This window comes from Oryzias melastigma, linkage group LG9 (genome assembly GCF_002922805.2).
Source record: "Oryzias melastigma strain HK-1 linkage group LG9, ASM292280v2, whole genome shotgun sequence".
In the NCBI taxonomy this organism is placed as follows: Eukaryota; Metazoa; Chordata; class Actinopteri; order Beloniformes; family Adrianichthyidae; genus Oryzias; species Oryzias melastigma.
The window spans coordinates 20356730-20372770 of NC_050520.1; the positions used below are offsets into that span (position 1 = coordinate 20356730).

The window sequence follows — 16041 nt, forward strand, 5'->3', positions numbered from 1 at the left end:
TCCCAAAGTGTCCTCTATCAGCTGCAACACACCCAGCATCACAGGAGAATCTCGTTCATCCTGGTAGCAGGGAACAAAGCAGTCAACAGGACGGATTTTATTTTAGAAGATGTTTCCCCTAAATCAGCACTCTGCAGCCTGCAGCTCCGGAGCCACCTGTGGCTCTATTACCTCTCCATAGTGGCTGTACAGTAACAATAATAGGATTTTTTATTTAGATTAGTTAAGTTTATATATTTATATCTGAATAGAGTGAATGTGTGTGTGAATGGGTGAATGGGTCTGTGACTGTGAAGCGCTTTGGGCCCTTGAAGGAGGGTAATGAGCGCTATCCATTTATATCTGAGGTGCACCTCAAAGATAAACTAAAGTTTTTTACTTTCCTGCTGACTGGAGGAGGTCTTGTTTGCTCTATGCTTCATCCAGAATACAACTATTTCAAATACTAAGCAAAACTTTGGTAAAAAGTCTGATCCTTTATTAGTTTAAAGCACATATTATCTTATGCTTTCCAGGATCTGATCTGGAACAAGGCGTCTTTTATTTTGAAAGGAAATCATACAAGCTTCTGTCAAATGTAAAAATAATTTCACATGTTGAGAAAATGCTAGGTACTTTTTATATTTCTGTTTTTATTCGTGGCAGAAAGAAAACATAATTGATTTTTATTATTAAAAAATCCATTGTAATGCATGCACAGCAGTATCAAAATAAGACTTTGCCGCTTCTAAGTATTGATCGGTAGAAAACGAGCTCAAATGGGTCTTTTACGGTCAAAGGTTGTAGATCTCTTCCCTAAATCATTGGTCAACCTTTTTCAGGCCACCTACTGGTTTAAAGTCGGACAATATTTTCACCCACCGGCCTGTAGGAGGCTGAGATGGGTTTCTCTGCTTTCCTTTTGAGGGTACATTGTTCTTACCTTCTGTAAAGTATCTGCAACTGCTTTAAACTTTACTTGTTGTGGCACGTTATCCCCTAAAGTCTGATGAATAAATACCAGACAGTCACTAAAACTGATATCTTCTAAATATAATAATAAATCTGAATCCACTGTTTGATCAACTTTTTTAGCAGCATCCTCGTAAAGATTCTCTGTCTGGATCTGTTCTGCCAAAAGAAGCTTATTTCTGTTAACTCTGCTAGTTTGGGGGCTCCAATTTAGCGGTCTGAGGAGGCGCTTTCAGAAAGTAGAGGATGTATTTCCCACACGTGAACGAGCGACTTGGCATTTGTCATGAACAAGTGTCGTACGGTGGAGAGAATCCTGTAATTTTCCAAAATAAAACTTTCTTCAGAACCAGATTAGAAATAAAACGGTGTTAGTTGTGTTTGTTTTCATCTGCCGCCCGCTGCACAGTCCTACAGACAGGTACCAGTCTGTGGGGACCACCGCCCTAGAGGCTTAATTCCAGAAAACAGTGATGTGAGATTTACACAGTACATTCAAAATGACCAGAGTTAATCTCTTTGCTGCAGTTCTCTTTAAAAAATGAGTTTTCAGGTTTCTGTCTCTGTCCTGGTGACAGGAAGCTGTGAAGCCTTTCTCCTGTTGTGAAGTTCATCCAGCTTTAGAAAAACATAGAAGCTGCACAAATCTAAAAATGGTTTCATCACTTATCTGCTGGTGTCTGGATGTTCGTTTGTGTGCAGATGGCGTACTGTCAGCACATCGGCGTGGAGTTCATGTTCATCAATGACCTGGAGCAGTGTCAGTGGATCAGGCAGAAGTTTGAGACTCCAGGTGTGATGCAGTTCACTCCGGAGGAGAAGAGGACGCTGCTGGCCCGCATGATCCGCTCCACCAGGTCTGTTCCACAGCAGCATGTGCACCAGAACATGCGAGTGCGTGATCACTCGTGTCTCACCCACGTGCGCGTGCATGCAGGTTTGAGGAGTTTCTGCAGAAGAAGTGGTCTGCAGAGAAACGCTTCGGTCTGGAGGGCTGCGAGTCCCTGATCCCGTCTCTGAAAACCATCATCGACAAGTCCTCAGAGAACGGGGTGGAGTACGTCATCATGGGCATGCCGCACAGGTGAGCAAACAAAACCTGAGCATAAAGAGGAGAACTTTTGAATGACAACTGTTGAGACGCGTCCATTCAGAAAAACAAGTTTCACCGTTTCTGCTCTCCACGTCTTTTCCAGCCGAATGACTTTGTTCCTGTTTTTATTTTCAATCGAATCAGTACCTTTCTTTCAACAACAGATAAACTACATTTTCTGAAGTTGTGGAAGCTGACATTAAACGGCCAGTGACTCAGCCCCTCCCACAGACAGCAGAATCAGGCTCTTCATAGACGACTGATGTTCCCTGTTCAGCTGCAGGCGGAGGAGACGACTCCATCGATGAACTGACTTTACTATGACGTTGGTCTAAAACGTTCGTCTTTTTTCCAGTTCAACGTGATCATGAACTTTCTTACTCGTGGGCCACACAGGGTTCTAAAATTTGACAGAAGGGCCGGAGCAGGAGCCGATTTGTGGCGTGATTTGTATATTCACCTCGTAAAGAAAAACAAATGAGATCTGGGCAAAAACATGCCTCGATTTTGACGGAAAAATTACTTTAAAACAAAACATTAGTTGTTTTTTTTTACTTCGAAACTGTGGTTTCTGTTGTCATTTTAGTGTGATTTTCATCAATGGGTTGATGTCCCTCAAAGAAAAACTCAAACTCAGAGAAATGCTGCGTTCATGTGCTGTTGGAATAATCGGAAAAATGACTGTCTGACTTGGAAATCCCACATGAATAATCAGAAAAACAATAAATCTTCAAACCCTAAATGAATGCAGAATAACTTTCAGTGCCTGAACAAAGGGGAATTTATTTTTAGTGCGCCATCTATGGGGAGACACCTGAACTACAAGGAACATAATGAATAAGAGTAATCAAAATCATTTCTTCCAGTTTGGCGGGCCAGAATAAATAGTTTAGCGGGCTCCGTGTGACCTCCAGGCCGTAGTTTGTCCACCCTACATGAGACAGCTCCAGTTTCTTTACTTTGTGTAGCCCGGCCTTCACAAGCCTTACTTTTTGAAGATACTTATCATTAAAGTAGAAATTCTCTAAGGAAAACTTGATATATATTTCACTTTAAGATGGCTGCTACTTTGTGTTTTTACTGTTTTACATTTTTAGCATCTCTGAGAAATGTTGTTTTTCAACTGCCATACATTTTGATCAGAAAACAGTTTTTAGCAACATATATTGCAGTAGTAGAAAATATTGAATAATTCATCTCTAACTTTCTGCTGTCATTCACATCACTTACCCTATTTTGATTCATTTAGCTTATTTTAACTTAACAATTTTGCAATATAATTAACTATAATTGAAATGTTATTTTGAATAAATGTAGTGATTTATTTGACAATTTAGTATTAAATGTAGTATTTATTTTAAAAATAACCTTTATATCACTTCATTTGACAATCTTAGAGTCAAATGAAGCATTTTTTTATTATGATTCTTCTTTTATTTACCAGCATACAGCAGGTTATTATGTTTAACTGAGTATTTCCTTTTGTGTTCAGTCTTCCCTCACTGCTGAAAATCCTCAGAATTCTCACACATTTCTCCAGGAACTAAACTCTCATTTGTGTTTCTTAGGGGTCGTCTCAACGTTTTGGCGAATGTGATCCGTAAAGAGCTGGAGCAGATTTTCTGTCAGTTCGACTCCAAGCTGGAAGCTGCTGATGAGGTACGGGGGGGGGGCTCCTCAATGCTGGTCTGATCAAACCTTCTCCAAGTAGACATGTTCACATCGTTTCAAAGAAGACTCAGAACCACACCTGTGCTCAGAGGGTGTCCTGCCAGCAGTCTCACAGCAGTGAATGAGGATTGAAGCAGCTTTGTGTTCACCTCACTTCAGTTGCTCGTTCTCTTCAGAGAGGAAGGGCACAAACAACACATCACACCTTTAATTCCAGGTTGTGTCCATCAGGTGCACTTACGTTTCTGTTTTAATATTGTGGAAGTCTGTGAAAACATGGAAGCTGCATCATCAGGTCACATCAGTTTCCTTGGAAACTTTGGTTCTTCTGAGCTGAAGGAGCCGCTGGACGTTCCTGCTCACCTCCTGTCTGGCCTATGCAGGGCTCTGGAGATGTGAAGTACCACCTGGGGATGTACCATCGCCGGATCAACCGTGTGACGGACAGGAACATCACCTTATCTCTGGTGGCAAACCCGTCTCACCTGGAGGCCGTGGACCCCGTGGTTCAGGGCAAAACCAAAGCCGAGCAGTTCTACTGCGGAGACAACGACGGGAAACGGGTATGTCTGTGCAGAAACGCTGCTCCAGGAAATACTTCAACACATCCTTACACTAACTACTCACTTAAAAAAAACCCAGTCAGACTTGATAGCACATGATACCATTATGGCTTTTCTCATTTGTTCTGCTATGCTTGAAAGGAAGTCATTATTCACAGTCACTTAGAACTCTACAGAGCTTTGTTCTGGTACATTTTTCTTAGCATGAAACTTCTGTCCTGCTGTGATCTGGCTTTTTCTCTTCTGAAGTTCTTTTAGGTCATTCAGGGTTTAAAGCTTTTAAACAGAACAGATCTCTCTGAACATTAGATTCTCAGTGGGCTTGGATGTTCCCTGTAGTTTCTAGTTCCATGTTTAGTACTCAATCAGAACGTGATCAAGAATATTAATGTACTGTAGTTTCTGGACTATAGAGCGCACCTGTATATAAGCCACACCCACTCTGTTAAAAAAAAAAATAAAAAAAATGATACACAAGCCGCACTGGGCCATAAGCCACAGATGTTTATGTTCAAAAATATAATAATTCCTGCATGTACAGAACGATTTCTTTCTGAAAATGTACATGTATGTACTTGAACAGGTGTTTTGTGAACAGTGCCTTTTAACACGGCAGCAACTCTGCTCATTAAAACTGAACGCAACCAAGACGGTATTTATTTACCGTAATTTCTCCCGTGTTTGAAACCACAAGTACTTTAATCGTCTTCACTGAAACCCATGAAGTCTTCTTCTTCGGTGTCGGAGTTGAACAGCCTCAGAAGCGCGTCATCACAGCTGTCTCCATCCGTCTCGCTCTCCGCGTCGTCCTCTACTGAAGTTGGCTCTGAAGGTGCGCCGCTCTCCGTGCGCAGCAGTCCCGCCTTTCGGAACCCGTTGATGATGGTGGATTCTTTCACAGCACTCCACGCTGTTAGGATCCACGGACAGACATCAGAAAATGATGCTTTTCGCATGCGGCTGGTTTTTGTGAACGACTTTTCACCACTTGTCATCCAAGTCTCCCATTCAGCCCGGAGTGCCGTTTTAAATGCCCGATTCACGCTGATGTCAAGCAGCTGCAAATACTTTGTTGTACCTCCAGGAATCACAGCTGGGATGGAGCGGTTAATGTCATGGAGCACAGCATGAACCGAGTATGAAAGGATTTGTGATCATTTCACTATCACGTATAATTGTTTATTTGTACTAAATCCTTTCTGTTAGTAGGGAAACAGTTTGATATAAGGGGCAAAAAGAAAACATACTATGCCTTAAAATACCTTTAATTCATTGTTGGAAGAAAAATCAAAATGGGGACTTTAAAACTGTGAATCGAATCGTGGCTTGACTGAATGGTTACACCCACGACACACTGATGTTAGGACGCTACAACGCGCTCTGCTTGTTGTTGTTGGTTTTTAAACTAGGTTTTTCTGTGTAAAAATAATTAATTTGGCGGTTAAAGAAGTATGGTTGGCAGTTACATTTTTTTATAATCTACCAACAAACTAGCCCAGTGAGTCAAGCATGTCAGCCTCTGGAGCCTGAACGCTTCTCTCTGAAGACACGAGTGTGTTTGGGTCTGCAGGTGATGTCCATCCTTCTCCACGGAGACGCTGCATTTGCAGGTCAGGGAATCGTTTATGAAACCTTTCACCTGTCCGACCTGCCGTCCTACACCACGCACGGCACTGTGCACGTGGTGGTCAACAACCAGGTAACGAGACGAAGCGAACCCGGCTGTTCCTCTGCTGTTCTGGTGTAAGTGTCCTGCTTTTGCAGATCGGCTTCACCACAGACCCTCGCATGGCGCGCTCCTCCCCCTATCCCACCGATGTCGCCCGGGTCGTCAACGCCCCCATCTTCCACGTCAACGCGGACGACCCCGAGGCCGTCATCTATGTCTGTAAGGTGGCCGCCGAGTGGAGAGCCACGTTTCACAAAGACGTGGTGGTGGACCTGGTGAGTGACGACTGCACTGAAGCCATCAAATACTCACTCCTGAAAAGTCAGAAAGATTTCTCTTCTGCAGTTTTGTTTGCATAACAAAGATTCAGCCCAAAAGTAGAAAAAGAAAACTAATCTGGAGAAGATCACTGGGAATACATTTCTCCAAGTCATTTTTACTTGGCAGGAAATCGAATAAGATATCAAAAATCTAGAAACAAGGAGTTCCACGACAATTCTCCACCTCACAGTCGTGCCCGTCTGCTTGTGTTCAGGTCAGCTACCGCCGCATGGGTCACAATGAGATGGACGAGCCCATGTTCACTCAGCCGCTCATGTACAAGCAGATCAAGAAGCAGAAGCCGGTCCTGCAGAAGTACGCTGAGAAGCTGATAGCAGAGGGAGTCGTGAGCAGACAGGAGTACGAGGTAACCCCAGCAACACCCTGCAGCTTCTGTCATGTCAGAACACACGTCACACTTTTAAAATCCAGACTGCATGCAGACTCACTGCTCTGGGACGGCTCTTGGAGGACTTTACAGGGGGGGGGGTCTGTTTCTGAACTCTCATGTTCTCATGTCAGTCTTCTCTGCCTCAGAAGCACCAAATATGCCAGAAAACCTTTCATTCCTGACTCTCATTTTCAAATCTAGAGCTCCATCATAATTCCAAAGTCCTGAAGTTTACAAAGGGACAGAAACAACAACCAAAGCTATTTTCTCTGTTTCTGGATGGAGGTTAAAATGGCGAGTGTTTAAAGTTACTTCCTGTTTATATGGTTTAGAACAGCAAAGCTGACTGCTGAACGCTGTTTAAAACAATTTTACATGAATAATAAAAGGTAACCTAACCAATTGTGACTGAAATGTGTACAATATTTATTGTATAAATGTCCTACTTGGTTGCATTTGTTTCCTCCTCTTAGATCGTTGAAAGATCGTTCATAAATCAGAGTACAAATGTCAGTGATCCTGTCTGCAGTCAGAACAGATCAGCTGATCCCCAAATTCCTCTGGATGATATTAATCCAGTCGTGGATTATTTCTCTCTGACAACCAGGTTAAAGTTAGACAAAGGTTACAAGAACTTCAGTGAATGCTGCTTGATTGATTATGAAGGTAATTATGATTTTATTCTTTTAATCTGTGCTAATGCTAACACTAGCATTAGCTTTAGCTATGAGACGTGGAGCTGCAGAAGATCTTTTCTCACCAGTTCAAAGTTTCCTAAATTTCTGTTCTCACATAATCCTGTAAACAGATCAAAAGTCAGAGAATTCCAGCGTGTCTGACATTAAAGTCAAACTTATTCCTGTTGTAATGTTTTCTACTGCGGTCAGTGAGCTGCTGTTAGCTCAGCCGTGGTTCTAACATCACTCCTCTTTGTTTTTGATCATAACTGTGTCTGATCTGCAGGAAAATAAAGGTAAAAATGATTAAATTATATGAAAACTTTTGCCAAAAATATGAAAGTGGCTGTTGTAAATATGTTCACCCAGGGATTTTTTTTTTTTTTTTACGTCACCGCTCTTATTTTGAAAGGTGAATCTACGTGGCTCAATAGCTGCTCTGAACATTTTCACTGAAACAAACCATTCTTACAATTTAAAATCCTAAAATATCCTGTAGTAGAACAACAAAAAAATGGGGTGGCCGTGGTGCAGTGGTAGGGCGGTCGACTCCCGATCAGAAGTGAGCAGGTTCGACTCCCGCCTTACCCACCCATGTGTCGAAGTGTCCTTGGGCAAGACACTGAACCCCAAATTGCCTCTGGTGGGAGGTTGGCGCCAGTGTTCGGCAGCGGAGCCACCACCAGTGTGTGAATGTGTGTGTGAATGGGTGAATGGGTCTGTGACTGTGAAGCGCTTTGGGCCCTCGAAGGAGGGTAGAAAGCGCTGTACAAGTATACGCCATTTACCATTATCCTGGGAAGAGATTAAAATGTGTACGAGCATGAACAACATGAATTTCTATCAGTTTTTGTTTTGTGCTCGATCGCACATAAAATACGTGGAAATAACATCAGCCAAACTAGAACCCTGCTAAAATGAAAGGTTGATATTTTAAATAAAACATCAAATATTGAGGATTATTCAAATTTGTATTTAGATTTGTGAACTATCTAAGACAGGAAATGAGAATACTGTTCAGCATGAAATACTTTTAAAAAATTCCATCACATTTGGTATAGAGAAAACTAAGATTAAAACGGCTTTCTTGAGTTTTTCTTTATTCAAATTGTTGTAAATCCAAAACAAATGGAAAAAATGCTGTTGGAATAAGTTTGTAGTTTTTACATACAAACAAGCTCCCTGCTGCGCTCCATTCTGGTCATCCACTAGCAGACGAATAGATCCATGAACGTCTTTGTGTTCCTCGTCTGAACTGGAATCTGGATCTAAACTGTACGGCTGGATAGCTCTGATGTTGTTTATCGTTTGTGTTATACCAGTAATGTTAGGTTGGGGTTGTGAGAGGCTGAAGGCTGTTGGGAGAGAGTGCAAACAAAGGGATAATGGGAAATAAGTGCAGGCTTACTCTGTGCCAAGGGTTCCCACCCACAACTTAAAATTGAATTTCTAATGAGTTTCTTGTGGTCTACAGAAACTATGTCCTAGAAAACGACAGGGTTGTTATTTTTGGCTAAAAACAACACCATCATAATTAAAAGAACACTAGGAATTGGAATTTTAAAACAGATGGTTGTAAAATCAAATGAGTTCTCCTAAAACAGCTCATCAGATAAACTTCATTTCTTCTATGCAGAGGAAATACAATGTGCAGGGGTCTGTGCATTCACTAACATCCACCTTCAAAAGACTGATAAGAAGGTCCAGCAAAAACCCAGGAAATGCTTTAGATCACATGTGTCAAAGTCGAGGCCCGGGGGCCGGATCCGGCCCTCAGGGAATTCTATCCGGCCCTCCAGATCCTTTTATTTTACCGTTATTAATGGCCTGATATTATCTTGTGTTTATTTCTAACTTGTACAATTTTGACAAAATATATTTTTATGGAGAGTAAAATATTGAAAGTTATTTAATGTTTAAGTTGATTTATTCTGTAATAATATTCCTGCCTTTTTATTATTCATAATTTTGTTTAAAAAGTAACGGTTTTAAAGTTTTAAAAATTGGCTTTCTGGATTATTTTGGTATTTACTAAGATTTTTTTAAACTATTTTGGAGTTTAGCTAATATTTCAGCAACATGCTAGCTGTTTTTTTTGTCAAATTTAGGCTTATCTTAAAAGTTTTTTAGGATATTTTGGAGTTATGCTATTTACACGCTAGCTGTTTTGGCTAATTTAGTTTTTTTCAGTTTTTCAGGATATTTTGAAGTGTAGCTATTTTTTCAGCTACTTGCTAGCTGTTTTGGTTAAGCTAAGTTTTTTTTGTTTAGTTTTTTGGCTAATTTGGCTAATATTTTGACTGGATATCAATTTCAGCGTTTTCATCTATCAGCACTAGCATCTTCAGCGACCAAAATCATCTTACAGCATTCACACTAGCATTATTGCAGGTAATGCTATATATCTAGTTCATAATTATGTTAAAAAGTTAGAGTTTTAAAAATGTAGTTTTAGAGTGTTCAATAAATGTTTCTCCCGTTCGTCCCGTGATCTAAAGTGGGTTTTGGATTTTGGCCCCTTGTGAGATTGAGTTTGACCCCCCTGATTTAGAGTGTTTGTTTTTCTGTGTGCAGGAGGAAATCTCAAAGTATGATAAAATCTGTGAGGAGGCGTACGCTCGCTCCAAAGATGAGAAGATCCTCCACATCAAGCACTGGCTGGACTCGCCCTGGCCCGGTGAGACGGGAGCCTGTTTGGCTCTAAACATGATCTGGAGAAATCCTCTGGTAACACCTCAAACACTGAAGTGATGCTCAGTTTTAAATGAGTGCGGGGATGGCTAGAATGACGACTGAGTCTTTATTTTTATGAAATCACATGCAAACATGAAAAGCACTGCAGACCTTTCTATGCACTCAGAAAGGATCGAGGAAACAGATCTTTAGCACTTTGATTTACTATAACTTTTGAATTGTTAACACGATCAACATAATTCCAGTAGATTGTGAAGGAGAAAAGCGGCTCGACAAGATGGTTTTCTCCTTCACAATCTGCTGGAATTATGTTGATCGTGTTAATGATTGAAAATTTATAGTTAAAGATTTAGTGTTTAAACTTGAGAGGTTAATCTCTGACTGAAAGAGGAAGTGGCTCTGGATTACTAATCCAGCAGTAATCTGTCTGACGGTGCTCCTGTAGGGGGGCTCTTTGGGTCCTGGATCTGCTGCCAAGGGCATCAGTCATGTGGAGTGTCCCCGTCACAGACTCGGCATGACGTCTGTGGACAGAATTGATGAAGGAGCAGACAGAGGAGCTTCAGTTCTCTGGCCTTTGAGCTTCAGATCTTCTTCACACGCGATCCGGGTCTGTTTTTATCAAACGCTGCATGGAACAGACAGATGGGCTTGGAAGAAGCTCTTCACGTGGAGGTTTTGGGTGAAGCATCAGATTTACCAGTCATTCCTCCACCTGTTCTAAAGAGTGATGAAGCAAGTACTTTTGAGCAAGGCACCAAAGGTCTCAGGTTACATCCTCCAGATCAAAACTAGAATCTTTTTTATGCTGCTGCTGTCGATTGTTTAAGACACGTGTCAGAGTCAATAATTCTATCCGGCCCCCCAGATCATTTTATTTTATTGTTATTAATGACCCGATGTTATCTTACACTCATTTCTAACTTGTATAATTTTCACAAAATATATTTTTATGGAGAGTAAAATATTGAAAGTTATTTAAGGTTTAAGTTGATTTATTCTGGAATAATATTCCTGTCTTTTTATTATTAAGAATTAGGTTAAAAAAGTAGCATTCTTCTAGCTTTTTATACGATTTTGGTATTTTCTAAGATTTTTTAGGTTAATTTGTCATTTAGCTAATATTTAAGATGGCGATCAACTTCATCATTTTCAGCTATCCGTTTCAGCGTTATCAGCTTCAGCTTTTATTAAGAACATAAAAATTCTGGTGTGACAGAACTTGAACATCACATGACTTTAATCCAACTGACCGTCCACTTTGTAAAAACCAAAATACTTTCAAACGGTCACTTAAAGAGAAGTCAGGGCCGGTCAGAAGATGAGATCTGGAAGGTCAGCCATGTTTGTGTGCTCTACAGAAAGTCTGAGGGAAAAAGGATTTGCATTTAGTTCCACTTGTTATTTTCACTTTAAATTAGGGGTGTAACAGATCACAAAACTCATGGTTCCGATCGTGTAAAGGTTTGAATGTCACACTAGGTATAATTTTTCAGATCAGCAAACATGAAAAAATGGAAAACTAACTAGATTAAAGCTAAAAATGTATTCTTATAAACGTTTTACCACATATTTTTAAGAAAACTTATATAAAGTACTTCAAAACACTAACATACACATATATTACATCAAAAATTTGCTCATTGAGACCAATTTATAAAAACAACACTAATAACATCTTTGATCTCAATATTTTTAGACAAAAAATACTCAAGATGTTTATAAAACCAAAAGTGCATCATTAGGCTCTGCATCTTTAAATAAACTGGATGGAGGGATGAAAGAATTTACAACTTTAAATTCTTGACTGTGTGTGTCCTCTGCTGCTGCAGTAAACTCCCCCTCCCCCCCCATCCGCATACCAGGAAAATCTCTTCATAAACTCCACAACCCGGTCTTGGAAACGTCTTTACTGTTTTTTTTTGTAGAACTCTTTCAAATAAATAAACCGGATCTCTCATCATCCGCAACTTTTGAATTTGAGAAAAACTCCTCCCCCACGCTGCAGGGGGGTTCCAGGTTTTCCAAGCACAATTTTGAACAATTATCAGGCAACAACTTTGACACTTGTTAAAATAAAGACGGTGGACACAAATTTGAGGAGCGAATTTAGTGCAGTTTGATCAGGAAATGGGTCTAAATGAGCCGCACCAGATGTGGGTGTGGGGAAAAGGGGATCTGTGGCTCAAGATAATCACGGATTATCAGTGATCCGTTACACCACTTTAAACATAAATGTTTTGAGATTCAGGATCATAATCGAAGCACCTGAAATGGATTCTTTCCCCCACCACTAATCCACAATGTCCCAAACCTAACCTGAGATTGATCAAATCCAGACTAAGGAGCTGCAGGCATCTGATGGTCTTATCTGGAAGGTCAGAACCTGAACTGTATTTATAACACTGATTTCACATTAACTGGAGCATCAGAGGAGCTGGAAGAGATGAAGTCTTTCTCTAGTGCTGGTTGAATAAATAGCCTCAAAGGAGATTCTTTTCAGCATCTGGATAGGGGTTGTTGGTGGAGTCTGTAAGAAGAATGTCATGACATGCTTCTCAGAGTAACATTGAAACTGTCCAGCGCACATGTACTCCTCACTGTTGTCCTTGAAGGACACAACGTTCCATGTTGGGTTCCAGTTGGTTGGTTCTGATCCTGCAGAACTAGCTGTGTGGATGTCCCGCTCTGTTCTCACTTTAGGTTTTATGTATTTATCTTTTCTGGTGTGAAGATAAGTCTCATCGATGCTCTAGTAAAAAATGTTTCTTCATGTCCTTGAACCTCTCTTATTGTCTTCAGGTTTTTTCACTCTGGAAGGACAGCCCAAGTCCATGAGTTGTCCCTCTACTGGACTGAGCGAGGAGGACCTGACCCACATTGGACAGGTGGCTTCCTCTGTCCCGGTGGAGGACTTCACCATCCATGGAGGTCTGAGACCTTTCAACCCCCTGCAGTGGTTTAAGCGGCCTCTTCTCTCCTTGTGACGAAAGTGACACACGCTGCACTCTGTTGATTCAGGTCTGAGTCGAATCCTAAAGGGTCGAGGCGAGATGATCCGGAACCGGACGGTGGACTGGGCTCTGGGAGAATACATGGCGTTTGGATCACTGCTGAAAGAAGGGATCCACGTCAGACTGTCGGGACAGGACGTAGAGAGAGGAACGTTCAGGTCAGTCCAGAACCCGGATGTGAGTGTGAGGATTCAATCATGAAGGAAAGTCCTGAGAATTCTAGAGAGGAGAATGCAGACAATCAGGAACTATCATTTTCTGAATGGAGAGTAAAATGTCTGACGAACAGATGAGTCCCCTCATGTCCATCTCTCCTCTCAGCCATCGCCATCACGTCCTCCATGACCAGAACGTGGACAAGCGGACCTGCATTCCCATGAACCACATCTCCCCGGACCAGGCGCCATACACCGTCTGCAACAGCTCTCTGTCAGAGTACGGCGTCCTCGGTTAGTGCGGTGCTCCTCGCCGTTCTCTTCTGCCTGTAGACCACATGTGTCAAAGTCACGGCCCGGGGGCCGGATCCGGCCCTCAGGGTGGTTCTGTCCGGCCCTCCAGATCATTTTATTGTATTGTTATTAATGACCTGATGTTATCTTGTGCTTATTTCTAACATGTATAACTTGAAAAAAATTAGTTTTATGGAGAGTAAAATACTGAAAGTTATTCAAGGTTTAAGTTAATTTATTCTGGAATAATATTCCTGCTTTTATTATTCATAATTATGTTAAAAAGTTACGGTTTTAAAGTTTTAAAAATGTAGTTTTAGAGTGTTGAATAAATGTTTATCCTGTTCGGCCCGTGACCTAAAGTGTGTTTTGGATTTTGGCCCCGTGTGATTGAGTTTGACCCCCTGGCTGTAGACTCATTAGACTTCTGCTTCTCCAGGCTTCGAGCTGGGCTTTGCCATGGCGAGCCCCAATGCCCTGATCCTGTGGGAGGCGCAGTTTGGAGACTTCCACAACACGGCTCAGTGCATCATCGACCAGTTCATCTGCCCCGGCCAGGCCAAGTGGGTCCGGCAGAACGGCATCGTGCTGCTGCTGCCGCACGGCATGGAGGGCATGGTGAGGACCAGAACTTTCTGTGGATGTCCCCGCCTCATTCTGCATCCTCAGGAGGTTTCACAAACTGCTTCCCGTATGTTTACCTGAAGGATTTCATTTTTCTGTCTCCAGGGCCCAGAACATTCTTCAGCTCGTCCAGAGAGGTTCCTGCAGATGTGCAACGATGACCCAGATGTGATGCCTGTAAGACACACACTCACAGTGTAATGAGACAGGTGTCCTGGTTCTGATTCTGGTTCTGTCCCTTAGAACATCACTGAGGACTTCGCCGTCCGTCAGCTTTATGACTGCAACTGGATCGTGGTGAACTGCTCGAACCCGGGAAACTACTTCCATGTGATGAGGAGACAGATCCTGCTGCCCTTCAGGAAACCTGTGAGGCCTCACACATTGATGGACGTGTACAGAGATCTAAATGTACATGTTTGGTTACAAGCCGGGGTGGACGCAAACATCTCAAGTCTACCAGCCAAACATTTCTATGGAAAAATAATGTGTGTACTTCTTCGTGATGCTGTCATTCCCTTTATTTATAAAGTTTCAGGTAATGATTATTCACTCACAAAACACTAATAATAATGTAAAGTTTTTATTGTTTTAAAACCTGACATAAGACGATTATGTCAGGTTTTATAACAATACAAATTTTAATTAAAGGCACTTCTGATCTCTAAACGTTTTTATGAACACAAACCTTTCTTTAAAGCATCAACTTATTTATCTACAAATATTACACAGAAAAACGTTGGAGAAGTATTACATTTTCCCAGTATGAACTGTGAGTCAATCCTGACAATATTGGGCCCAAAATGGCAAAGTCTGTGGATGACCTGCTGGACGCTCAGGTTGTGGGCGTGGCCTTCTCTGTGGCTCGCAGTCTGGTTTTGTTTTTATAATTTTTTTATGGAAGCGTATTGCTTGCAATGAAAAAAAGACCACCCTTTTTTATTGAATGCACTACTCTTCTATAAAGATTAAAACTAGTGATAAACAATGAAGTAATTACTTTAAATGTTTTTATAAAAATGTAATGCAGAAAAAAACGTGCAAATAGTGAAATATGTGCTACATTTTGCATTATTGTGTTTTCTCACAGATCAGGCTGTTGTAGTTGTGAGTCACACCTTAAAGGGAAGTCACACAGCCCAAATGTTGTGTATCACTGCACAGGTTTCTTCAAAACAAACTTTTCCTGAACAAAATCGATCAGTAAGAGGTGAACTTTCTCTCTGAACTGATGCTGTATTAACCCCATCATGACGATCGGCATTTATATCGCTTTCTTCTGCCGCTGCAGACGAGGTCTGTGCTGCTTCAGGCCCACTGACCAGTTCTATTGGTTATGGTTAAGACTTTTAATTTGAATGTCTATCTTTTTTTTGGTGCATAACTTCCTGTTTATGTCTGCAGTTGATCGTCTTCACTCCCAAATCTCTGCTGCGTCTCCCAGAGGCCAGATCCAGCTTTGATGACATGCTGCCGGGTAATCTGAGCTGCTCATGGCTTAGTGTTCACACAGTTTCAGGGAGGATGACTGCTCTATGATCTTCCTCCTCCTCTGTGTGCAGGAACTCACTTCCAAAGATTGATCCCCGATGGAGGAGTGGCAGCTGAACGTCCCGAGGAGGTCAAGAGGTTGATCTTCTGCACCGGGAAGGTTTACTATGAGCTGACCAAAGAGAGGAAGAACCGAGGCATGGAGGGAACTGTGGCCATCGCACGCATGGAGCAGGTACACACACACATGTAACACGCATGGAGCAGGTACACACACACATGTAACACGCATGGAGCAGGTACACACACACATGGAACACGCATGGAGCAGGTACACACACACATGGAACACGCATGGAGCAGGTACACACACACGGAACACGCATGGAGCAGGTACACACACACGGAACACGCATGGAGCAGGTACACACAC

The 16041-nt window shown here is 41.7% G+C and overlaps 1 protein-coding gene across 1 annotated transcript in view; it reads left to right on the forward strand.

The window, feature by feature from the left end:
• Window positions 1-16041, forward strand: part of ogdha (oxoglutarate dehydrogenase a) — a 38160-nt gene that overhangs the window by 19295 nt on the left and 2824 nt on the right. Inside the window, exons 6-21 of the mRNA XM_024260992.2 lie at window positions 1654-1808; window positions 1889-2035; window positions 3613-3703; window positions 4099-4278; window positions 5849-5977; window positions 6043-6222; window positions 6483-6635; window positions 9911-10013; window positions 12833-12961; window positions 13052-13202; window positions 13366-13493; window positions 13933-14111; window positions 14223-14294; window positions 14361-14486; window positions 15522-15594; window positions 15680-15843. Of these exons, the coding sequence (XP_024116760.1) occupies window positions 1654-1808; window positions 1889-2035; window positions 3613-3703; window positions 4099-4278; window positions 5849-5977; window positions 6043-6222; window positions 6483-6635; window positions 9911-10013; window positions 12833-12961; window positions 13052-13202; window positions 13366-13493; window positions 13933-14111; window positions 14223-14294; window positions 14361-14486; window positions 15522-15594; window positions 15680-15843 (2160 nt within the window). The remainder of the gene's footprint in view (window positions 1-1653; window positions 1809-1888; window positions 2036-3612; window positions 3704-4098; window positions 4279-5848; window positions 5978-6042; window positions 6223-6482; window positions 6636-9910; window positions 10014-12832; window positions 12962-13051; window positions 13203-13365; window positions 13494-13932; window positions 14112-14222; window positions 14295-14360; window positions 14487-15521; window positions 15595-15679; window positions 15844-16041) is intronic.